Below are 25,897 nucleotides of genomic sequence, written 5' to 3'. Positions count from 1 at the left end.
CCCTGTTCTGGGCTGCCCACCTCCATGGGTGCTGGCACAAGCATTTACGTGGCTGTTTGGGGAAATAATCAAGATTTAATGGAAAGAAAGAAAGGGGGTAGGGGTGGGGAGAACAGGTTATGGAGGCAGGAACATGTGGTCTGCCTTAGAGGGAAGCCACTCAAGCTGCTGCTTTGAGTGGTAGAGCTGGCTGAAAGTGACATGAGCCCACTATTAATCTTGGTGCAAACCTTGTTGGTGAAAGCAGAAACTACTCCTGTGCCTTGCATACAGGTACACAGATGTACTATTGCTGCCATAACTGCAGGGTGGTGTCTTGTTACTGACACAGTTGTGGTAACAAAAGCCCCTGCTGTGGATGGTGAGAAAGTCTGGAGATTCTTCTAATCAGTCAGGGGAGGAGTGTGTCTGGAAACTGTGACTGCATCAGGATTATGTTCCTGGTATAGTGTGATAAAGTAGGAGTCCTACTCAGCCTTCTGAACTAGAACTGGCCCACAGTGGTTTTTGGCAACACTTTGTTCTGCTGCCTTTTTGCTTTTTCACTGTGCAACAGAGTTAAGGAAGCCACTGTCAGATGCTGTATGGGCTTCCCCTGTGGGTGGTGCAGCAGCTCAGAAGTCCTGTTGTTCTTTTGAAGTCTATTTTGTCATGCTGTTGCAGATCTCCAGCAGGAGCAGCTAATCAGAGACCTAGTAGTTGCAGCAGATTCCAGGAAGCTTCAGGGAAAATCGTCTGGGAGCTCCTGCTTCTGGGAACTTCGGTGGCTTCCTGCTGCAGGTCAAGGCCAGCCTAGGGAGGCATTTGCCACGTCAGCTCTTACAGACAACTTTTGTTGGCTGCTTGCTGGTTGTGGACTACCTATGTATTTTGTCTTCAGCTGTTGATCAGGCAATGTCAAGCACCTGCTTGATGAATGCTCACAGAGTAGCTACGTAACTGGTGGGCAAGAATGCAGCTCCCAGAGCCCAGGACACAGAGGGAGCTAAGAGACCTAGCAGTTATCACAGCAGTTAGTATCAGGTTTTGTGGAGCAGAAAATTAGCTCAGGACCATGTGTGACTGCGTGGGACTGTGCAGTGATGGTAGTGATATGCTGTAGGGCATGGTCACCAGCCACTGTTCCTGGCACATCAGATGCCTTGATCCAGGGAGAACTCCGGGTCTTGGGCTGCACTCCTGGGTCTAGGACTTGCACTGGGGAGGGCTGTGGCCTCTCCTATGGGAAGTGCACTCTGATCAAAGTGCTGAGTTGCCATGCAAAGGAGCTCTGGGAGGAGATGAGTGGACTGTGCAGCATGAGAGGGGACAAACAAGAGATCAACAGGATCTTTGCAGAGGCAAGAACCCAAACTCTGCAATGTGAAGTAGAGGCAGCTAGGGATTATATTCAAACGAGCTGTGGATAGAGACTCCTAAGATTGGGAAGTTGGAAATTTATGACTTCTGGCAATAGAAGGAAGATTCTCTGCCTGCAGAGAAGGATAGGTTTAGTGCCCTGGAAGAAGGTGAGCAAGATTGTCAGGGGAGACATAAGAGTCAGCTGAGGCTTGGCCAAATGTGTACATGAAGAAGAAAAGGAAGGTGACAGCTATTTGACACCATATCCTGACAGAGGCACCCATGTGCCAACCTGGTGTACTTGCTATAGCTAGAGGTTTACTTCTTGTTGGGTACTTGAATCACAGATGTTGCAGATGGACATATCTGAGGCTTGTTCAGCCCTTAGACTTCACCCCTTGCTCTTAATCCAAGTGGCCACCATGATACTAATGGGGTGAGCCCAAGTATATAAAAATGACTGCAGAGCCCTGGGGGCAAGGGTGAAGAGCACGGATGCCCAGGTGATGTTTTCCTTAATCCTGCTAGTGAGGTGGAAATGGTCAGGTGTCAGAGGGCACATCCCTCAAGTCAAAGTGTAGCTGCATGGTTGGTGTCACAGGCAAAGCCATGGTACCCTCTTTGGGGAATAAGGACTGCTGAACAGGGACAGACAGGACTCATGAGATAGAGTGTGGCAAGGGCATCTTTGCTAACAATCTCAGTAACCTCTTCTGGGGGCTTTGAAGTAGCAACTTAATGGCAGGGTTGCTGCAATTTGAAGAGAAGTGAGGGCATGGGGAACATTGAGGAAGTGTCTGGGGAACAACATGATTGGAGAAACCTTGCACTTTCCTTATGCAGGCAGTATGACTGGGGTGTCCATTTCAAGTGTCTGTACATAAATGCACAGAGCATGGGAAACAAGCAGGAGGAATTGCAAGTCTGTGCATACTTGCAGGGTTACAAAGACATGGTGGGATAGTTCACACAATGGAGTGCTGCTATGGATAGATGGATGGATACAGACTGGCAAAGAATGCAAAGGAGGGGTGAGAGTGCACAGTGCTTTGCCTTGGAATGGGTACTGAGCCTGCTGAACACTTAAAGAGAGAGATCAGAGGGCAGAACAAAATGAATAATGTTGTGGTAGGCATCTGCTGCAGACCATCTGGCCAAGAAGTAGTAGATGAGGCCTTTAAGTAACTGCTGGGGGCCTTGCAATTATTGCAGGACATAGTAGTCATGGGGGATGCAAGCAAGCCAGGACATTCCTGAAAGTCAATTTCTTAATGCAGGTGATTGATGAACCAACTAAGGGACATGCTGTCCTGGACTTGTTACATATGAACAAGGAAGAACTGATTGAAGGTGTGAAGGTTGATGACTGCCTTGGCCATGGTTGATTATCAGACTGTGGACAAAAGGGCCCAGGAAAGCTGTTTTATCTTCCTTTGTGAATGAGAATGGCCCATTCCAATGTGCAGAAAGTCAAGCAAGTGTGGCAGAAAGCTAATATGAATGAGCAAGGGCAAATCATGCCTGACCAGCCTCTTCGCCTTCTATGATCAGATGACTGACTGGTTCAGTGCATGAGAGTAGAGCAGTGGATGTTGTTTACATTGACTTTAGCAAGACCTTTGACATAATTTCCTATTGTATCTTCACAGTCAAACTGGTGAGATAGGAACTCAGTAAGTAGCCAATAAGGTGGATGGAAATTTGCCTGGACTGCAGGGCCCAAAGTGTTTTGATCAAAGGTGTTAACTCCAGTTGGTGACCAGTTACTAAGTGGTGTTGCTCAGGCATTGATACTGAGGCTGTTATTGTTGAATGTTGCTGTTAAACACGTGGACAATGGGACAGAGTGCACATTCAGCAAGTTTGGAGATGATCCTCAACTGGAGGGAGCGGTTGGTACACTGGAAGACTGGGCTGCTTTTCAGAGGGATCAAGACAGTAGAGAATTGTGCTAACAGGAACCTCATGAAATTCAACGAAGGCAAGAGCAAGCTCCTTCATCTGGGACATAGTAGCTCATGCAGCAGTACAGGTTGGGGGCTAGCAGGCTAGAAATGAGCTTTGCAGAAAATGCCCTGGGAGTCCTGACTGTTGGTTAACAAGCCAGATGTTAGTCCAGCAATGTGCCCTTGCAGCAAAGGAGGCCAAGCCCATATTGGGCTGTGTTAGCAGGAGCCTGGCCAGCAGGTCAAGCGAACTGATCCCTTCCCTCTGTTCAGCACTTGTGAGACTACATCAGGAGTATCGTGTCCAGTTTTGGGCCCCTTAGTACAGGAAAGAGATTGATACACCAGAGTGAGTCCAGTGGAGGTTCACCAGGATGGTTGGAGGCTAGAGCATATGATGTACAAGGAAAGGCTGAGAGAGCTGGGCTTGTTCACACAGGAGAAGAAAAGGCTCAGGGGGGATCCCATGGAGGTCCATAGCTCAGTAATGGGAGGGTGTAGAAAAAAACAGAGCCAGGCTTTTTTTGGAGGTCATACAGTGACAGCATGAGAAGCAAAGAATGAGAGGCAACAGACACAAATTGGAACAGGGAAAATTCTGATTTGATACTAAGAAAAATATTTTCCCAGTGAGAGGAGTTGAGCACAGGAGGAGGTTGTCCAGAGAGGCCGTGAAGTCTTCGTTCTTGGAGATTGCACAAAATTTGACCGGACAAGGCCCAGATCCAAGTGGCCCTGCTTTGAGCAGGAGGTTGGACTAGATAACTTCTGGAAGTTCCTTCCAATGTAAATTAGGCTACGATTATATAAGTGTGTGAACCTTGGTGGAGCTGAATGTTCTTAAAAATAGCTGTAACTTTTTTTACCTTTTTTTTTGGGGGGGGGGCATATTTTTTATTTTGCATTTGACTAACCAGTTATATCTCAATAACACACACAAAATATTCTTAAAGCACTACAGAGAAAGTTGTGGAGACTGGCCAATTAAAAAGCCAAATTAAACAAGAAAACTTGGGATAACTTCATAGAGGTCCCTTGTGTAGGATGATTAAATTTTAGAGGCCAAAAGGCATTCAGTGATTACTGACTATGTCTTGTTCATCAGTCACTTTACTTTCCGCCTTAATTTTTTTTTTGAGGAGTAAGCTTCACCCAACTTGAAGCCAAGAATATTTGGAAGGGTGGGGTGGTTTTTTTCATTTTATATATTGCACGTTTTGTGGCAATGTTTTTCTTGGGCTTAGTACATTTTTGATTGTAGCACAGTCATTACTTCATTTTTCTAAACATATGTATTTAAAACCCACAAGGGTTTTGTGAAATCTGATACTAAAATAAGACATCATATATATCAAAACCATGGTTTCTTTAAGAAAGCCATTTTTTAACCTCTACTCCAGAGTTCCTTTCATGTGGCAGGAATTAATTTTTTTCCTTTCTTTATAATTTTGTCCTTCATGGTGATCATTGGTATTAGAATAGAAAATGAAAAATGTATTACTGCTTTTTAATGAAATCAGCTAAAAATATTAAAAGGAAATATTTTTATTAAAAGAGAAAAGAAAAAATATATATTCTTGAATAGGAAGTAGCTGTCAGAGAGAACTGTATTGTTTGACCAGTATAAGAATTTGTTACACAAAGAAATCAAATAGTTTCTTTCAAGTGATGTTGAATGAGGAAGGTGTTCTCAGTCCAGAGGACACCTTAGCTGTCGTGACCATCTCTGACGCACGCTGATTTCTTATTCTTTTGGGATAATTTTCTTTCTGAAACGTTTTTCTTTTAGGATGATTTCAAAAGGTACTTTTTAATCTTTGCCTGTGTCTTTCAAAAACACATTCAAAATGCTTTTTTTTCCTGTTAGCATTGCTTTTTTCTTGTATTATTTGTACTACATCTAACAAAATGGTAAGGATTCAAAGTACTGCATTTACTCTATATCATTTCTTCAAGGTTTTTCTTCACAAAGAAGAAAAACATGGGGTTTTCCCAGGTGTTAGGGAACACAGAAAAGTGTAAACATTCTCTGTAAAACTTGTATTCTTATTTCCTTTCTGGTCGAGGAATGCTTGTTGCCATATGTGAGTATCATTTAAAAAGGTGTCATGGTGTTTCAAGCATACTTTTCAGAACATTGAAGATTTTCAGGGGGACCTACTCAGAGGCATGGCTGACAAAGGGCAAGGGTAATCAGCAGAAATAATGGGTAGGGATATTTAAATTTCAGGGAAGTACGTTTGTATCTTTCTCTCTGCAGTGTATAATGTGGCATAAGTATGATATGTTTGTGTGCTTTTTAGTTTTCCTTCTCAAATTTACCTGCTACACTGCTAGCATCTTGTTTTCAAATATGTTATAAACCTAGAGTAAATTTGTGTCTTCATAGGAAATTTTTCCTTCTGAAACCGTTTTTTGAAGGAAAAATATTTTCAGGAGAAAATCCATGGCAATAACTCTGTAAAATTCTATTCAGGAACACTTCTGAATTTTACACAGGTTCCGGAACTTTTGTATGTAAAGGCTTTCTTGTGAGAGAAAATGGTTTTAAAAAAAAAGAAGCCACCTCACTGACTTAAGGAGAACTGAGATTTGCAAAGAACTTCTATTCCCGGGACTTTTAATTTTATTGTTTTAGACAAGTTGTAATAAAGCTCTGGTTTCACCACAGATGAACTCTTTTTTTTTTTTCTTCTTTTTTTTTTTTTTTTATGGTATATTACTGTGGCTGTTGTCACTAGGTTTGACACCATGAGAAGTTTTCCCAGGCTGCCAGCACCAGGAGATAAAATACACTTTGCTCTAGATATCAAAGATTCATTCTCCATATTGTAGGGTACCAGAACTTCATATACCCTGGCCTCAGACCACAGAGTGCTCTAAAGGTAAGGGTGGAAATGCTGAACTTGATTGAAATGTCTATCAAAGGCCATTGTACAGAGCAGAGGGCAGATCTGATATGTTTTCAGTAGTCTTTACCTCTGAGGAAAAAAAAGAAAGATCAGATATACCATAGTGCTGCAATACAGCTAAGAGGTGAAAAAACCCTAAGTCTGTGCCATCATTTGCAAATTTGAGCCAAACTCTTAGCTACTGAGAGGGTGGAATAAAAATTTATGGTTAGTCATGCATGAGAGCTTTGCTTTACCAAGAAACCTAAGTGTCATCTTAGATTGTGTGGTCAGTTAGTCATTTGTGACTGACTGTGGGTGAATGCAACCAGCCTGGCAAACTCTTAAAAAAGTGACAAAACAACCTTTTCTTAACCAGCATCCCCTGTCTTTTTGTCATGTTTGCCTTCAGCTAGCAGTTTCATTCAGTGGTCCACCTTCGTTTTTACATGATGACGTATGGCTAGAGCTTTATTACGTTTGTGCTTTATTGTGTGTGCTAATGTTACATGGTCACTGCACACAGTGGCTGTACGTAGATGTACAAAAGGCCCAGAGGGAGATTGTTTCATGTAGGAGGATCCTAGAAGTGGTAGAAATAGGTCTTTAGGGTAGTGGCATAATCTCCAATATTTGTTTATTATGTATAACCTTTCACAGAAGACTTGAATAATCTTTGTGTGTCTCTCTGGGTGGCTGCTTGCCACTCCTCCAAGGAGAGACAACATTGTTTTAATGCTTCAGAGGCGGTCTGGTAAGAGATAAAGAGGACACCTGTTAGTTCCATGAAAGCAGCTTCAGTTCCGACTCCTTCCCTGATCCCAGGTTTGGTGAATTCAAAATGTAAAACCAGACTAGCTGAGTTTGTAAATGAGATTTCCTGCTAAGGGATGCAAAGAATACCCTTTCATGATATCTGTCCTGAATTTAGTATCCATGTTGAATTTCTCTCCAGTATTGCTCCAGATTATTTCACATTTAAAGGACAATGACAAGATTCAGTTGGTGATATATCAGACACTTTAGTCAGCTGTGATTCCAGCTGCTTTTAACTGCCTCACAAGCTATAAAGGGCAAGGTTCAAGTTCATCGCTACATTCTTCTGCTTTAGGTATTTGGGATTCACTACTTTGGTTAACTTCAGTGAAAGCTGATAGGTACGTTCTGCTAGCTTGTGAGACAGATGCAAGGTATCTATGACGGATGTGTTATGTTTTAGCATGTCTGTATTGGTCCTTGTTTTTTCCGTCATACTAATAATATTCTTGCCTCTATCTTTATCTGGTTTAGACAAACAAGAAATCTATATGAGGGTTGAGTAGGAAGCAATGTTAGTAGTTTATATAATGGGTCTTTTTCCCTGTCATCTTCTGGGATTTGTCGGTTAAATCAGCTGTACTAGTGTGTCTTGTTGCCTGATAGCTGTGAGCTTTCTGGCTTATTTGCTCTGCTCAAGAATAGTAGCCATGTTTGTGATATTTGAAGGCTGAAAGTCAGGTGCTACATGTGAAGCGTAAGTAGGACCAGAGATGTAAAAATTTTCTTTGGGGTGCTGCCCAAATGAGAACAAAACTGATGTTAATTTTGGCTAACGTGGATAAAATGGCTTAAAAATAAACTTAGAAATATATGTGTTTCTTTTAAAGGATTAAAATAAATTTATTAAAATACATTTAAAGATACAATTGGGAGAGCTTCTATTAGGAATAAACCTTAAGTATAGTTTATTCAAACTGCATAAATAGTATTCTACCTGTATGCACTTCAGTTCCTATAAAACTTCAACAAACAACTGTTTAAGGCTTAAGACTTTATCTATTATGACTTTATTTAAGTGGTTAAGACTTCAGAACAGAAATAGTTTTGACAGTCAAACCAACTGTAGGTATCAAGAGTATTTTCTGTAGTTTTTATTAGTAGTCCCTTTAAAATTAAGAAGCTGATTGGAAGTTCAAAAAGTAAAATGCTTTTTGATTGTTCCAATTTATGAATAAAAACTTTGTGTGAGAGGCTGAGATCTACCAGCTCTACAGTTTCACTAGTCTTTATGTAAAAATAGTAGATGGTTCCCTAGCTACCTACTACCCACATACTAAAAGATAAGAAGTTACTGTTTAATAAATTATGTTGGATATTATGTAATATTTTGAAAAGTCTCCCTTTTTTCCTTTTATATCCAACACATCTAGTGTATTTTCGTTCCGCATTTAAAAGCCAATCTTTTAATCAAATTCCAGTTTCTTTCCAAAAAGGACTTAACAGAAATAAGTACACTTGTAATGATTTAGTAACTAAGATGTCATTGCTATTTTAACATCAGAAAATTTGACTTAGATTAATTTTTGTAAGTTAAGGTAGATAATTGCTGAGTGCATTTATAGTCTTCCAATTAGCAAAAAGTAATATTACATTACAGCTCTATTCATTTGCTGATTGAGGTATTTAATTGTTTCAAGCAATGAACGAAGTAACCTTGCAATAGGAAAATAAATGGAAAAAATTCAAAAGCGAGGTTTAAATTGATTGTTCAGACTAAGTTTTCAGTTTGATAATTTAAATTGGTTTAGTTTGGATTAGCATGTTTAGTCCATGATTTTGCTGTTGAAAGAAGGATGACTCTGAATGAAATTTTACCTGGAACATGTAGTCTGTATTTAACACTGGATGAGAAAGCAAATATACTGCTTGCAGTCTTCCTGTGCAGGGATCTACAAAATAACCAGGGAAGACAGTGGAGACTTCATCATCATGTGATTTGATTTGTTTAGACTAACTTGAAGCTTTTAATGCTGAAAAGTTTGTAGGTGATTGGCAGGAAATCTTGCACTCATCAGGATTGTTTTCAGCCATTTACTTTGTGCTCTCTACTTCCCTCTGTGCCAAGGGAAGGATCCTCTGCCTGCACCATTATAATACAGTAAAATGTCAGGGGTTTTTTTCAGTCATCTGTTCACTGGACCTCTCCTGGTTCTTCCTCCTGAGCCCAGGCTGGAAGAGCTTGCCTCAGCCCCAGCGCTAACGGCTGCTGCAGCACTGTCAGTTCAGTCAAGCATGGCTGTGAGGGGAGAGTGGCTCTAGTGTGGTCAGCCGCAGTTTGCCTGTCTTCTTGATATGTAGGACTGCTATCATCTTGGTGTTGCTGCTTAGGTTCCTGGTGTTTTTGTGTGTCACTCCCAGGCTAGGCTGTGGATACAATCTTGTAGGGCAAGTTTGGACATTTTGCTGGCACATGATATCAAGACCACGGGCACACGGCTCCTTGAAGATTGTGGGAAAGCTGCTTCTTTGGCTTCATCACACTGGGCATCCAGTACTGCATGCATTGCTCTATGAAACGCTTCAGCAAGCAGCGCACATCTAGACATCTAGTCAATTTGCCAGCATTTCTGAGTGCTGTATATGTTGGAAAAAGTCTATTTAGGATATATGGTTAACCTCAGGCTTAAACAAAATTTTGATTTATTAAAGACATAAAGAATCCTAGGATACAGTGCTGGACGCATGCTCAAGAGATCATTCAATACAAACTCTAACGCTGGGACAGGTTCCAGTACCAGCCAGGACTGGTGTGTATTTGATCTTCTGATGAAGGTCATTTTACAAACTTCCCTGCTTTGTTCTGGTGTTGATTCAGACATCAACAGCTACATTCACGCTTTTAGACTATCTGTGAACTTTCTTCACCCCAGTGGCCATGAAGAACATTTATCTCCATTGACTTCAATACCCTTTTACATTTTTCTGAAAAACTACAATTATGCCTTCTTTTAATTTTCTGTTTTCTGGATGACACAAATGTGTTTTCTACAGCCTTCTCTCATGAGTTTTATTTTCTTTATCTGTTATCACTCTTGTGTACTCTGAAACTGGTGTAACTTACATGCATTATAAACATATTTTATTCTGTGTGACTTCATATCAGGTCTAGAAATTAGTTCTGAAGCCTTTTGGTTTTACTTTGTTTCCAGCAGTGAGTAAAAATTGTTGCTCCCTTGTGAGTATTTATGGATCTGTATAAAATGAGCAGATGATTTCAAACAAATAAATACTGATCACATTTACATTAGTGAAGTGCTCCTCTTACAGCAGTTGTTGTTCGATTTGGGAACATACCAGGAACCCTTGTAAGCTCTGGGAGGAGGCTACACCGTGTGCAGTGGTGCTGAGTGGCTGAAATGCTGCCTGCTGCAGGACCCAAGGTGCCTTGTCTGCATAGTGTCAGGAAACTTTCACTGTCTGCCACAATATACTGTCTGGACAGGTTGGCTTTAGTCAATTTATTTTCCATATTTAAAACATTTTTTTTGCCAAGATAATCTTTTTTTTCTCTAGGGAAGCAGTCCAGCAAAGACCATTAGAATTAAAAGTACAACCATAGATGTTTTCAGGGTCTTTTTGACAAAACTATGTGTTTGAGAAGTTTGCAATATAAAAATACGTAGTGTTTTTACTGGTGTTTTTACAGATTTTTGTAGGGTTTTGGGGAGGGTGGCAGGGGAGAAAGTAACTGAAATCTGTACTTCCCCCCTACATGTTTTTGCAGAGCTTTGTGTGTAGAGATTGTTTAAGTCCAGCATTTCGATTTAGGTAACACCGGCTGCATGACCAGTAGAGGGAGCCCAGAATTACAAAATACTGGCAATATTTTTGACTGGGGGAGTTGGGGTGAGAAGCTTGCTTTGATAATGTACAGGAATTTTGTGATTATATTTGGAAGGATGCGCTGAATGCTAACTACCAACTTACAGTGATTCTAGATGAAACATTGAAATGCCTGATGTCTTTTAAATAATCAAATTGCATTAACAACATTTATGTTGGAAGGCTAATGAGTAATTTTTTTCTCTTTCCTATGTTGCTGGTTGTTGTAACTTCATATCACCTTTACAGAAAGTAAGTAACTTCTCATTTTTTAAATCTATTTGAAAGTGTGCAGGTGTGGGTATACTGCTTGTATGCATGTATAGATGTATATGTATATAAAATAAACATAGGAGCAGAAAATGATCAATCTTAAAAACATAGTGCTACAGAGGGTGACTCCCATGTATGAATGACTTTTAGAACACCACAATGGTTTAAAGCAATCTCACCCAAAAGATGGTAAGTAGTATGAAAGTTCTGCATCTGAAGGCTGTAAATGGTAAACGTATTCCTCGTGTGTAGATTATGGAAACAAAACTTGCAGCGTATTGGTTTAAAATATGTTATGGCTCTAAAAATTCACGTATATCAAGTTACAAAGTAGAATATTATTGTATCCAATTTGATTTAACTGAATCAAAATTGAACTAATTTGGAGTGTTTCAAGAACTGTGCCATTTTTGACATTCAAAGATACTCAGCCTTATATTTGGCAGCCCTTGGCTGCTGTATTAATACGTGCCAGCAGCTCTGAGCAGAACGAATATGTCCTCAGGCTGTAGGAGAATTTAGAAAGCATGAGATAAGTAGTATGGATCCCTCAGAAACTGCTCTGTGATTCAGACATCAGTCTGCATCATGGGATCTTTGATTGCTGGCTTTTCTAACTGCAGTCCCATGTGTTGTGATAGCACGTATTGCATGTGTTCACAGCACCCCTTGTGCGTAACGTTTGGGAATTTTAATACAGTGTTTTAAGGATGCCTATGCTGACAGAAGAATAGGTAAGTCGTTGGTTAACGTGGGTCAAAGTAGCAGTGATAAAGGACACCATGGAATTTCAGTTTGAGCTGCTAGCTCAAAATAAATCCCACCCCACAGTGTCCGGATTATTATTTCATTTGCAACTTAAGTATGTGTGGTTTGTTTTGTGCTCATTATAGACATACGCAAGTTCAGTTTTCAAGATGGGTGGATATGGCCCTTTGGTTGCATGCCAAATTATTTAGGAATTGCAGATATCTGTATAAAACAAGCATAACAGTAGTTAAAGTACTTCTTGGCTCAGTAGCTGATACGGATTTCTTTGTAAGTCAAAGAGTAGTTTCTATTGTCCACTTGCCAGTTGGCTAGACTTTGAAGATTAAGATATCTGCTGTGAGCACAGTAGTGGTCATGAGATACTGCCAAGTCCTCTATTTTGTGTTCATTCATCTTGTATAATTTTAATTGGTTAATGATATCTAAAAATAACTGTGGAGTCCAGAATATGTACATCAGAATAGGAGAGGGATACAAATTGTGCATACATGCACACAGACTTTTATTTCTTGTTGATACATTGAGTTTGTCTTCCACTGCAGAGTCAGCAAGTTCTTTCTATCTTGCAGAGAAAGTCTTAATCTGTGATAATGTTTCACTAAAAACATCCAAGACTGCGAGAGTTGAAACTGCTTCACGTTATGTATGTTAACATATGGAAGAAATTATGCAACTAGAACGGCTCTATTAAATGCTTTGTGTCTTTGGTTGTCAAACATTAATACAATAAGGAAAATGTGTAAAGAGAAGTATCCTACTTATTCCAAGACTGTTTTAAGTAATTGTTAAACTCAATGAAATCTCTTAATGTTTTCTGTGCTACTGCTAGCAGTATCGCAATGTTTCTACCATATTTAGTTTTGTAGTCTGTTATAGTATTATATCAAAACCAGATGTGGATTTAGTTTTATTTGCAGGGGAAAAAAAGGAACAACAAAAACTTGTCAGAATTTTCATATTGCATTATTATATTTAGAATACTTATAAAATAGATATCTGTTAAATATCTGATGTGTTTATCAACAAGCAGCATTTTTACCTGTACTTTTTGACTTTAGATGTAGTAAAGTGATACAATAGGTGACCAATAGTAAATAAATCATATTGGACAAGACTTCCTGTCCTGAGGACACTTTATAGTTTAATTTTTACTGGAAGTGCAATTACCATACTATCCATCTTGCCATTAAATTAATACATACACAGTAAGGATGAATTTTATTGTAACAGAGCCATGGGAATCAACAGAAAGCATCACCATATGAAAGATGACAATTTCAGTCCAGTTTTAGTTTTAAAAAAAGATCAGTCATGCAATTTTCAACACAGATTGGATGTTGTGTTATAATATTACATAATAAAAACCAGTTGTTTCTGATGGACTTTTGAAGCCCTGTTCCTGGTTTATAGTTGAGTATATAATTAATCCTGAAATACTTAACAACATACTTAATTTAATGCACAGGCATTGTTCCACCTAACCAAGTGGAATATATTTACGTGGCTAAAGATAAGCATGCATGCAGGCTAGGGACCCCAGGGAAGAAGCACAGTTTCAGATTCAGTCCCTGAGTGCACTGTGTACATTAGTCAGTAAATGGGGACAAAGATGTGGTAGTACATCTGTAAATCTTGTACTTCAATTTTTAAATGAAAATGAAATAAAACAATTTATGACTACCTTCTTCCCGAGTGTTTCTTAGATCAACTTGTCAGAATAGTGTAAGTGTAGGCAGGGTAGAAACATTTGCTTTCTTTTTCTGATGTAAACATGCATATATTACAAAAACATCTCTGTACAAGTACTCTTTTTTTCTTAGTGTGTTGTGTTTTTTTTTTTTTTTAGTAGTCCCTTAACATGCATTCCACAGTGGTATTACAATTACTACCTTGAATAGGTCAATCTGTTAATCTCTAAAACAACTCTGATTAGAAAAGATAGTGCTTCATAGAAGGTACAAATGTGCTTGTATTTATGTATAGTAATGCATGCTGACCGTGTTAAGCCAGAAGAAGGCTTAACTATATATCACTTTTAATTTTAAATGTGTTCTTCCTGGGCTCTTTATTATTCTTTTGTTGCCTTTCATCCTGTTGGATGTAGCTGCCCTTGAACTTGGTACTGTTTTGATCATTCATGTGCAGCAGCCACATTGCCTGTAACATTTTAAAAATGAGGCTTCATGGTGTTATTTACAAAGTAATTTCACATAAATATTTGGACTTTGGTTCTTTTAGAATGTGGAGCTGGTTGCTATATGAAGAAAAGCATAATTATAATTCACAGACTTTTTGCCTCGAGCCTAGGGGACAGATGCATATGATTAAGTTTGAAACTGGCCTGTTATTGTAATGTAGATGTTTTCAGGGTTGAGAGAATTAAAAAAAAAAAAAAAAAAAAAAAAAAGGCAAAAAAAAGCCAGGCAAGCATGAGTTTTAAAAAAAATAGACCGAAGGAATAGTTTTACAAGAGGCACTCAATCTTGGACTGCACAATTTTATTTTTCAGTGGAACCTCTCCATTAGCTTGCCTGAATGCAATGCTTCATACTAACACTCGTGTAGGTGATGGAACATTCTTCAAAATCCCTGGGAAGTCGGGACTCTATGCTCTCAAAGTAAGTTTAAATTTTGTGTATTGGAAAGTACATAGCACTATTAATCCATTTTATGAATGTCTCAATAGAAACAAAGGTAAACAGATTAGATTCTTTGGAGAGGAAATGACCTGATAGTCCTTCTAACTACTTTCAGATGTCTTTTGAAAGGATTCATAATGAAAGTAAACATTGAATGTTTTATCCTAAAAAGCATATACATGTTCTTGCATTTGGCATATGGTATAAAAAACATATAGGTTAGCCAAAATGCTGCTTTTTCAGAGTTGTTCACAGAAAGGCCTTTGTTTTATGAGCAGTGAGCTCAAGAGGATCACTGACTTTCTCATTAAGTAATTATATTAATGTTTGATTTTTGAATAGTGCAAAATTATTTGCAAGTCTAATATAAATCAGCTTCTAATTTACAGGTTGCATCATTGCTTTTGGGAAGGAATATAATTATAGTGATAGAATTTTGCCTTTATGCTATTTCTCTTCCTTTTCCTCTTTATTTTTCTTTTTTGGTATGTATGTCATGATTTCTGTGGGTGGAAATTTTTTTTTTGCTGTACATGATCAAACTTAGAGTGGCTTCACAATAGGAGTGGAGTAATGTGAGGCAGAGGTGAGAAACAAGAAAGCGAGATATGTTTGGCAGTCTAAATGTATCAAATAAAATTCTGGGCTGGGGGAAAGGATCTTTTGTATTTTATGACAGACTTATTTGATATAAGGGTTTAAAAAATATAAAACTATATAGATTTGCCTACTCCTGGTAACTAAAAATTCTGTATCTGAGATAGAATTAATAGTTTTCAGAAGCTCTATTTCCTAATTTACTAAAAAAAATGCTGCTGTTTTTCTTTAAATCGGGAGATATTCTTGGCACAAATCCAGGTATTCACAATCACTCCCATGCTTGTGAGCACCAGGTTGCTTCAGCTATTTGAATTCAGGAAACAGGCAAAGGCAGAAAAGAAACATTAAAGGATTTGTGTTTTGCTGCAGCATTGTGGACACTCAACTGGAAAACGAGAATTTTTAACAGCCAAACAAGTCTGTTTCTGTCAAAAAAAAAAAAGGTGGAAGATCTTGCATTTTATTTGACATTTTTTAAAAAAGAGTATGTTATGACTTCACAAAATAGCTTTTTTGCTTTTTCTTTGCAAGTTGTTTCATGAAGTTCTGTTTTAATGGCTTTCTCTGAAGTAACTCACAAGCATATTTCATTTTATTCTGTTTTTTGAAATGTAAGCATGAGAGTACACTGCAGTAATCTATTTGCGGAGATGCAGCAGGATCGTGATTGATTTTTTGTTAATTTTAGTTTTCTTTTTCTTTTTTAAATGTAGAAAGAAGAATCAACATGCCCTACTGATGGAACATTGGATTTAGGATGTGAATCTGAGTTAGATGGCACTGAAATGGCAGAGACAAACAATAATAATGGAGAAGAAAATGGTGGTAGGTGTTTTAATTCCAATATTAGAGGGCATATTTTGGGAAAAGAAGAAGTATTGTTTACTTAAGGTTTTCATGGTGTGATTTCTAAACAGTATAAGTAATATTCTTAGATTTGTAAAAGACAATGAGTAGTGCCATTGGGTGTGTTTTGGGTAGGTAATTTTTTAGCATACAATTTTTTTGTTCTAGGCCCCACAGCTAAAGAGTAATTTTCCTTACCAGGCTTCAGATTTGCAGTTGTCGTATAGACATCTCACTGATTTCAGTGTGGGCGTGTGGGGTTGGTCCCTCAGTAGAGTTCTGGGCACAGGACAAAGGTTTGTATTTTTTTTTGTTTCAGGCAGAGATTCTCCTGGGTGCCATGTTGACATAAAGACATGCTGAAGTATCAAATCCTGTGCATTTTTTCTCTCTGAGATAATGACAGACTGAAACATTGCAAGAACTTGAAAATGGCAACCTTGGAAATATTTTTTCTTTTTGAGTGTTAACAATTGCTCATAAAGAAAACACAGTTCTTCAGTCACTTAAAATTACTTCCGAGTAATATAAATTAATATTCTTATTAAAACTGCACTCTTGTAATGCTTATAAAGTAAATGCTTTATACAAAAAACAAGCTTCCCAGGACCTCTGAAATAAACCTTTCCTTGATCAGTTCTTCTTGTCTTCTGCCCCCTCACAACCTGTCCCACTGCTGGACTGCAGCCTACAGTTTTGGCTCATTTAGTATGTGGTGAGAGGGTGTTCTGTTTACAACTAGGACGTGAAAAGGCTCAGCTCACTTTGTTGTTCTGCTACAGATTTCCTTTTTGATCTTGAGCAACTTACTTAGCTTCCATGCTGCACCTGTACAGGACCGATACTGCTATTTCAGTATTGCTTGCTAGCAGCATTGAAAAATCACAAAATGCTCAGTGGTAGGAGTAACAGAACTAGCCAAGATAGGTTGTTGTCAATCTAGTGGTGACGTTTTGAAGCTCAGTGGAAAACCAAAAGTAAAGAATTATTAAATGGCTCTGCTTCATTTTCTTTGATATATTATGCCTGTAAGTCAACAGACTCTGCATGTGCAGTGGTTTTATGCTTATGTAGTATATACTGCATGTATAAGTGAACATATATATATTTGTAGTTCTTCAACAGTTCCTGATACTCAGATGATTTGTTGATGTACGCTTCCCTAAGTTGCAGGAAGAATACAGTGGTGTAAAGCAGTATAAATACAGATAGGAAAGCAAAAGTTGATGTTACTTGTTATAAATAAATAAAAAACATACAAAAACCTGGCAATTATTTAGGAGTGGTAGGATGTAAATAAGGATGCCAGAATGCCAGAAGTAGAAAATTGCTGGGTTTTGACTGGGAGGAGGCTGCATACTGTTTTCACAGTTTACAGTAATAAAAATAATCCTAGCACTTGTGGTGACATAAAAGAGCAGCTGCTAAAATTAAACATTTTAAAATATTTGGGGTAGAGCAGTAAATTGCACCTAGATTGTTTTTAAAGCTGAGAACTTTCCCTCACATTTCATCTTTAACAAATCTTGGAGAACTGTGATATATTTAACTGTCTGAAAACAAGACATTTTAAATTTTTTTATGTCATGCAGTGGATATATTTAAAAAGTGTAAATGGGATGGCAGTAGTGAGTCTATGTTGTATATAGAAGGCCAATGCTGGGTGTGATTAATAAGGAACTGAAGACAGCATATCTTCTATCAGTCAGCTGATACAGAACATAGTTTTGTCGAACATGTTTGATAATAGCTTTTCCTGAGACTGAAAGTTTTGTTGTTAAAGGTATCTATTGATATATAGGTAGAATTCTATAAGTCATTTAATTTACAGTAGGGAATACTTGGCTTAAAAACAGGACCATGCCCGAGAAATGCAGCCAGTTGTAAGGGGATTGAAAATTACAAATTATTAGATCTGCAAAGGCATAGGAATCACCTTCCGCAGTAGTTATCTTTGCTGTTCTCTTGAGGATATGATTTGACCACTCTCATTCAATATCTTTGTCAATACTTTTTGAAAAGTATAAAATCCTTCTTGGTTAAATTTATTGATAATAAATAATGTTGAGACCCTTCTTGATTGCCTTGTAAATGATGACAGTTGAACAGCATGAATTTTTTTAGACTTTAAAGTGAAGAAAAAAGGTCACATTTGCACAGTGGAAACATATATTCAATAAATCGGTAAATCTGAAAAGCATTTAAGGATCACAATAGAAAATGTATCGAACATGAATGAGATGCTTTTGCTAATTAGTCCAATGCAGCTCTTGGACTATAATTCTGGTATTAAAGAATATAGGCATAGTGTTTCTTTTGGGTATAGCACTAGTTAAATGATTACTAGTCTATTGCATTTATTATACCTGTAAGAAAGAATTAAGAAAAATAGGAAAGGATTTAAAAGAGACATATAAGAACTCCTGAGTGAAAAAATAACCTCCTTTGCTCTGGGAAATTTAATCGGGACAGTCTAGTTAGTTTATCAAAGATGAGGTGATGACTTGATCGGTTTGTAAATATTTGAGAAAAGGTATTTCTATAGAAAATATTTGGTCTAGCAGACCAAATCTAACAAGATGTCCATCAGTTAAACTTTTCCCACTAAAGCTGAGATTTTTTTTTTCTTTCCAGGAAACTATTCTGTGGCATAAAAATAACATTTGGCTCAGTACAAAAAACGCTTTATGAAATTCTCTGACTTGTGTTTTAGAAAAGGTCAATAGATACAATGTCTGCTTTCAGCCTTAGTATGTGTGATATATATGAGGATGGACATTGTTTGCACATCGTATTCTTAATTGCCCAATTGACTGCATTTTTATTTGCTCTTGTTTCCACTGTGGTAGAGCCCAGAAGCCCCAGTTCAGACAGAGTGATCAGAAATTGTTTAGCAAGAGTTTAAAAAGTGCTGCTTTAAAGTTAGCTGGAAGTAGAGGATGAAAGCCTAAGCAACAGCCTTAGTCCGTCTGAGGGCTTTTAGATGATGGTCTTCAGCTTTCGGAGTAAAAAGTACTAGCTGACGCTCAAACGGAAAAGAATCGCATTATTCCCCAGCAGGCACATTTTTCCCAGTATAAATGCAGGCTACTGAACAATTTTATTAGCATAGTAATATAAAAATTCCTCACAGTTACAAACACATGACTTGGCGAAAGCTGTTACTCCACATCATTATTGCTAAACTGACAACTGGAATGGCCACACCTCAGGATTTCTCAGATGATGTGGAGAAATCTTTCTTTCCCCACCTTCTCCAAAGGCATATGTTAAAGAAACTCCTTATGCTACAGTTGATTTTGTCTGGAATGGGATTTCTATAGAAGCTCTCTAGCAGTCTCATATCTTTTTATAAATTCCATTTCCCTCAAATACAGGGGCAGCTGGTAAAAGAATTAAAATCCCAATTACTGTTGCCTGGGAAAATTATAATATCCTTTTGCCCATCAATAGGATGTTCTGTTCTCAAAAAGCATTTGTCCCTAGGGTTTCTGAAGCCAGGACTAATCTATCAGGCACGCAGCGCAGTTGATTAAAAATTGTCTTCACGCACGCCAGTGGAATGCACGATGATGTAACTGTGGAAGAGGTAGCAATTCCTACGGTGGCGTGACTTCCCTCCCCAACCCAACCCAAACATAGGTTCTGATGTTTGCCCAATACGAGCAACATATGCCTCCTCTTGAGACAATTTGGTTTTCAGCACTTCCTAAAACTGTAAGTTCTTCAATTGAGAACATGAAATGGCAGAATTAATTTCTTAGGCAGTTTTCTTAGAGTCAGTAAATGAAATGATGGACGATAGAGGATCAGATTCATGCTGAATCCTGAAATTTTGTCTTTGTAGCTACTGTGCTCTTGAACACTTTGTGCTTTTCAGACTAGGAAGCCACTAGGATCACTCCTGTAGTGAGAAATGAATATTCACCATTGTTTGAAACCAGAGTTCACATTTAGATGTTCAGATCCTTTTCGGGAACAGGATTTCTGGCAATTCAGGGAAACCTGTTATCCTTAGCATCTTGTCTCTTGGGAATAATATTGGATGATTTTGCTGAATATGTCCATTGCACATGGCAACACCTGGATGTGGGATAGGCCCTTCTAAAAGTAGAAGGGTGGTAACAGAATAGCAGCTTGAACATACAAAGTCTTGGATGACACATCAGAAAGAGACAGTTTTTCACTTTGTTTTGGTGGGGTTTTTTTTCATCTCCCCGCAAGTAGCTATAAAATAAAGATACTGTACCCAGGATCCAGTTTAACTTCTGTTTGTTTCATTGCCACTGGAGGGGAGTCGTAAGAATGAGAGAAGATACTGTGGAGCTTGAGGGAGAGATCTTTCTCATCTGCTTTTTTTTGTTGTACAGTAGAGTTAATGAGGCCTAAGAAATCGGTGGCTTAGTGATGACAGACTGTATATTTTTTGTGGAATATGTTGACTTCCTTTGGAATAAGGATTCACAGTTTTCAAAGCTTTGTGAAATGTTTGGGCTCAAAAGCATGCCAAGAATATAATGTGATTCAGTGTAAGCTACTAAGCTGATGTGGTATTTGATGCCTTTATCCAAAAAATACTATTCAATATTATTTATCATTTCATAGAGCTAGTATTGCTTTTCAAAAAGAATATTACAGTCACAGTAGTGCCCTTGATATATGCATCTGCTTTTGCTTGCTTTGGCGAACTTGTACAATTAACTAACTCCCGAACTGGTTTTCATTTTCAAGAGCTGATGGCAACAGTCAAGTTCTGAATTGTTCAGATTTTGCAAGCTGGGCTCTAGAGATCGAAGAGTGATGGGGGTGAATTACTTGATACATCTGTGTTGGCAAAGCGTGACCATTTATGTCAATACAAGTATAGAACTGTGTCACCCAAAGAAAATACTGAATTTTATGGATATTTTAGAGAGAGATTTTGTGTGTATGTTTTCCTAAGGGAGTTCTCTGTGAAGTTTCATATCTCCAGAGTGTGTGCATACATTTTATGCTTGAGGTAGACTCTAGTCTTTAGCATATGGTAGCAATATTAATTTGTGTTTTGTAATGTGGCCATTAGTAAACAATCCTTCTCATCTGCTGTAGTTTCTGTAACAAAGGAGGAAGTGAACTGCTGTTGATTTTACTGGTTTGATTTTAAATCAGTATGGTCTGTCTGAAATCGGAATTAATTGTGCTATTTATTTTCGGAAAATAAGCCCCTTAAAGAACTCCAGGAATTTTTCTGTCCATCTAGTTACATAAATCTGTTTATAATTATTCCTAATAACTTTCAGTGGCAGTGAGACAGAATAATTCTAAGTTGTATTATTATAAAAATTGTTTCTTTGAAGAAACATGTCTTCTAATATGTTTTATGTAGGTGTCGTATTTCTTGGGCGGGGAAGGTAAAAGGATGATAATTTGAAATTAAAAGATAGCATTGCTGATTTTTATAAATGATAGCCTTTCATAATAATTACCAAAACTGGTCTTGGAAAAATGGAAGAGAGAAAGTTATTTTAAATGGAGGTTGTCAAAAATATTTTTAATATGCTCTTTTTGCTAAGTAATTCCAATTCTATCATTCATGTTAACACTCTCTGAACACTCGCTAAGGAGGTCTTATCTTCAGAAACCCAGCTGCTCTTGCAGCTCATAACCTAACAGTTTATGGTTTAATAGTTGCTTTTTGCTTTATTCCTTCACTCAGTCCTGGCCCTTGAAGAAGCCGATTTAAAGAATGGAGCCTAATTATTCTCCACTAAATGGAAATGCCTCCTGTAGGCTTAAAACTGCTCTTGTTCTCTTTTTCTGCTGTAGCAATAACAGTGAATCCTCTTTATTTGCTACCCAAATATTTTTCTGTCATCTGTCGCGTTCTTTCAGGGTTCTTTTCTCCATCCCCAGCATCCAGTTTACTTTTAACATTCTTTTCTAATAAAGCTTTAAAAGCTAATGTGGATCTGATAATATTCGTGCATCTTCAGTGCTTATGGATAAAGTAGTTGCAGCTTTCCAAAGTTGTATGTATGTACAAAGACCACTGGCTCTTCTTGAATTTGTTTTTCTTTTACTGTGTTTTTTGGTTTCCATAGCAGAAATGCCTGCTCTGTTCTTAAGGCATTGTTTTTTTCACTAGGATCATCAATGTTCATTTAATATACTTATGCATTTTTCTATCATATTTCCCCCTTTTTTTACTTCTGACCGATTCAGAGAAAAGCAGTTGGACTTTATCCATATAAATGAACAAATAAATAAATACAATTTTCTGTGATCACAGGCATCATAATATAGTGAGATTTTGGCACAGATTGATTTAAAACACTAAGTAGCAGAACATGTTTTAAAGATTAAGTTTATTCATTGTCTCATATTTGTATTTGATTTCCTACAGAAAAGTCAATTCATAGTTTTGTAAACAATATCTTGATTATCCTCTAAATAAAGCTTGTATATCAATTTTAGTATTATTTTTTGCTAATAAAGTGAATAGACTGTGTAAGTTATTAAGCAATTATATAAATTAACATAACGTATTTAGATTTTTAATGTTTGTATGTTCCTCTTTTGGAAAATAGGCAATGACATCTTATTTACTAGATGGTTAGGTTTATAGTCATGATTTGTATCAAGCTGGTTTTACATGGAAATTTAATTAAAGCATGGAAAACTATTTAAAACAGCTTCTTAATATTTTAAGCTACTAGATATATGAAGGAAGATATTTATGATGTACAAAATTTTTAGAAAGGAAATCTCATTTGTTGTTAATAAATGAAGTTGACTTTCTCTAATCACCATGTCATTTTAAAATTTTTAAGCAGCGGATCTCAGACTCACATACCTATTTCTTTAATCATAGGCTACAGGAAAAAGTTTGTTTTTCAAAACTCTGAAGGAACTAGGTTTGGGTTGCACTAAACTGAACCATCCTAGAGTGAGGTATTCCTGCTGCACCTGCGGAAGAGATTACAGTGATGGAAAGCTATTTATTGCATCAGTAGCTTCACCCATTAGAACAATCCCTGTGCCTTGGTTTAACTTTGTTGTCAAAGCTTTAAAGAAACAGAAGCAAAAGAAACCAATACACTGATAATATTTTTATGTAAAATTGAAGTAATGATAGAAATAAGAAGTATGGCCTCTAATAGACCCTGTCACAATTTTAGGGTTTATTGTTAAAAGAAAAATGAATGAAAGCCCAAAATTAATATAGAGCTATGTCCCTTTTTATTCCTGTGCTTTATTGTGGTTTTGATATTAACAGTTGTAGTGTTGAGCATCATCAGTTAGTGTTGCCAAACCTCTCCAGGATGAACTTTGTCACCAAAACAAATAGGGGAGACTCTTGGATAATGCCCTAGATCAGAGTAATGAAAATCAGAATTTCCTATTTGAATAAGAAGGTAATAAGAGTTGCAGTCATTCCAGAGAACAGGAATAAGCTTTTCATGACAGGTCATGTTGTATCCTCTCTTAGGAGGGACACGTAAGTATGTAACAGTTTCCATTCTTTAGGCATTTTAAAATTTGTTCTGTTCTCCTCTCCTTAACTCTGGGGTTTGTGTGCTCACACTATTTCTGTTTTTTTCTTCAGTTCTTTGACTCTCAGACTTTGCCAGAAAACAGTAAAATAATTCTCTTTGAAAGAAAAGACAAAAGCTAGGTAATTTGAAATGTCAGGTTTTTATTTTGGTGTAGGTGTTCTTTGTCTCAGGAGCTTAGCTATTGCAGTGATTTAGATTATATAAACCAGCTTTTGTTTGTTTTCTGCTGACACTTTGCTGCTCCTTTAGGTTGTCTTTTTTGATAGTAAGCTTTGCTCATCATGCGGAAAAGATTGATCCAAACCAGGTGATGCTGTAAACTCAGAACCTTTTTTGTGTTGCAGCTTATTTGTATATTTTGACAAATCCTTCAAGTAAAAGGGAAAAAAATGACAAATATCAGTTATAAATCTTGTGACAAAATAGGGTTTGTCTTATCTGCTAATGAAAATTTTAATCTAATATGGAAATTATCTTGACATAATGCCAGTACTATAAACCAGAGTGTATTCTCTGTTTGTGAGGTAAGTATTTATTATTTTTTCTTTCAGTGTGAAAACAAATGTTTAATGTCACATGCATCTTATGGTGGCCATTAATTATTGATAACTAAATTGTCTCTATTCTATCTTTTTTTCTTACAAACACGAAGAAAAAATAATTATAATATTTCTGCTATGAAACATTGCTAAAGGCAAAGGAGTTAGACTGCCACTTCAGGTGTCTGTTCATCCCACTTTAGGATGGGAGGAGAAAACCATAGGCAAACAGAATCATTGGGCTAAAGTTATTTCTGGCACGTGTCTGTGCAGCTGATTTGAGTGTCTTCAAACTATTCTGGTAGGTGTGCGAAGTATGGCAAACCTTGGAAAACTATATACAGCTGCAGAGCATTATAAAGAATGTATGTCAACACACAAACCAGCTTTTAGCAGCGCTGGAAGACAGACTTGAATTGAGTCAGCAGAGGAGAATGGATAAAAAGCTGCTTAATTTCTGTATCCATGCTAATGCTGTTTTAGCTGGGCTGTCTTAGGACACTAGTGAGAGTAATAGTAATGCAAGGCATTAGGAGTGGAAAGGTTTTTACAGCCCTTTTAGTCAAGCTTGCTGACTACCAAGGCTAATAGGATCTTCCAGCTATTTTCACAGCTTTCATATCTGTTTAACAAAGCTGGTTTTTTTAAAACAATTAATCATATTTCCTTTTATTTTTAACCAGGAGACTTTTTCTGTGTCTCACCCAACACGTATTCAGGAGGCTGTTTAATGCAAGTACTGTAGTATTTGTTCATTAAAACGTGTTATTTAGATGGCTGGACAAGTACTAGTGTGTATTATCTGAGAGACCAGAATTCCTCTTTGCAGGATATTCCAGTCTACCCGTTAAACAGGAAAGTGTGTGTTCTTAGCTTTACCAATAAGTACCTATAAAATAGATGAGTCTGGGTCCTAAGAAGACATTACAATCTGGCATGAAGTTGCGTATTTATAAATATTTCTAGAACACAGGATCATCAGTGTCTCTTGCATAAATACCCGTTTAGACACATAATAATCCGTTAAAAATCTCTTGGTGAGGATGATAATTTTTGTCTAGCTTCTACATGAAAACCATAGTTAAACTATTTCAGTTACCTTTCAGGACCTGAAAGGCAAAATATGCAAGGCCTCCAGAACTGTATAGAAAGGGTATGAAGTATTTGTGAAGCAATGCATTTATTTAAAATATGGCTGGATTTTCAGCTCATCTGGACCTCCAGATTAGTTGAATTTCTTAGAGTGAGCTTTTTGCTTTCCAGGCACTTGCCTTTGTTTTTTTCTGACCTCAGGACTTTCCAAGATACGGGGAAGATAGCCCCCATAACAGTATTCTGATTCTTTTTTTCTTTTTATGAAGTTTGCCCAAAGCAGACATCTGAAGAAATGTCTTCCAATCGTGATTCGAGCCTTACTAATGCACCGGTGCAAAGCAAGCTAGTATCTTCCTTCCAGCAGCACACAAAGAAAGCACTTAAGCAGGTAAGCTTGTATTGACTGATAATCAATTGGCTTCCCTGTAGCATGTGTGTCAGTCTTACACGAATAAGATCTCAGCAGAATTTCAAGGCATTTCTGAGGATTTTTAGTGCTTTGTTTAGTGGTGTATTGCTGGGGTTTTTTTCTTCTTTTTTTAACTGATGGTGTGGTCCTGCTGTTCATTGTGACTTTGATGGATTTTTAAGTGCTTTTCAAATAAGCAAAATTGTTTATATTATCACATCCCTCCTTTTCCTAGGTAAGCATTTGTGTTGGAAATTTTATGTGAGGCTTAAAATAAAAAATAGATTTTGAAAGAAGTTCTGCAGGTAGGTAAGAATCTGGGTATACTTGCTGTTCAGTTTTTCTTTATGGTCTGTTAAGTAATTTTTTTT

General features: G+C 37.4%; 1 protein-coding gene across 1 annotated transcript in view; it reads left to right on the top strand.

Moving 5' to 3' along the window:
* ASXL3 (ASXL transcriptional regulator 3) overlaps nt 1-25,897 on the top strand; it is a 126,202-nt gene that overhangs the window by 43,155 nt on the left and 57,150 nt on the right. Inside the window, exons 4-6 of the mRNA XM_059815622.1 lie at nt 14,373-14,481; nt 15,816-15,927; nt 25,384-25,505. Coding sequence (XP_059671605.1) covers nt 14,373-14,481; nt 15,816-15,927; nt 25,384-25,505 — 343 coding nt within the window. The remainder of the gene's footprint in view (nt 1-14,372; nt 14,482-15,815; nt 15,928-25,383; nt 25,506-25,897) is intronic.

This window comes from Gavia stellata, chromosome 3 (genome assembly GCF_030936135.1).
Source record: "Gavia stellata isolate bGavSte3 chromosome 3, bGavSte3.hap2, whole genome shotgun sequence".
NCBI classification, from domain to species: domain Eukaryota; kingdom Metazoa; phylum Chordata; class Aves; order Gaviiformes; family Gaviidae; genus Gavia; species Gavia stellata.
The sequence above is the reverse complement of the archived record's forward strand: the minus strand, read 5'-3'. Positions and strand labels throughout refer to the sequence as shown.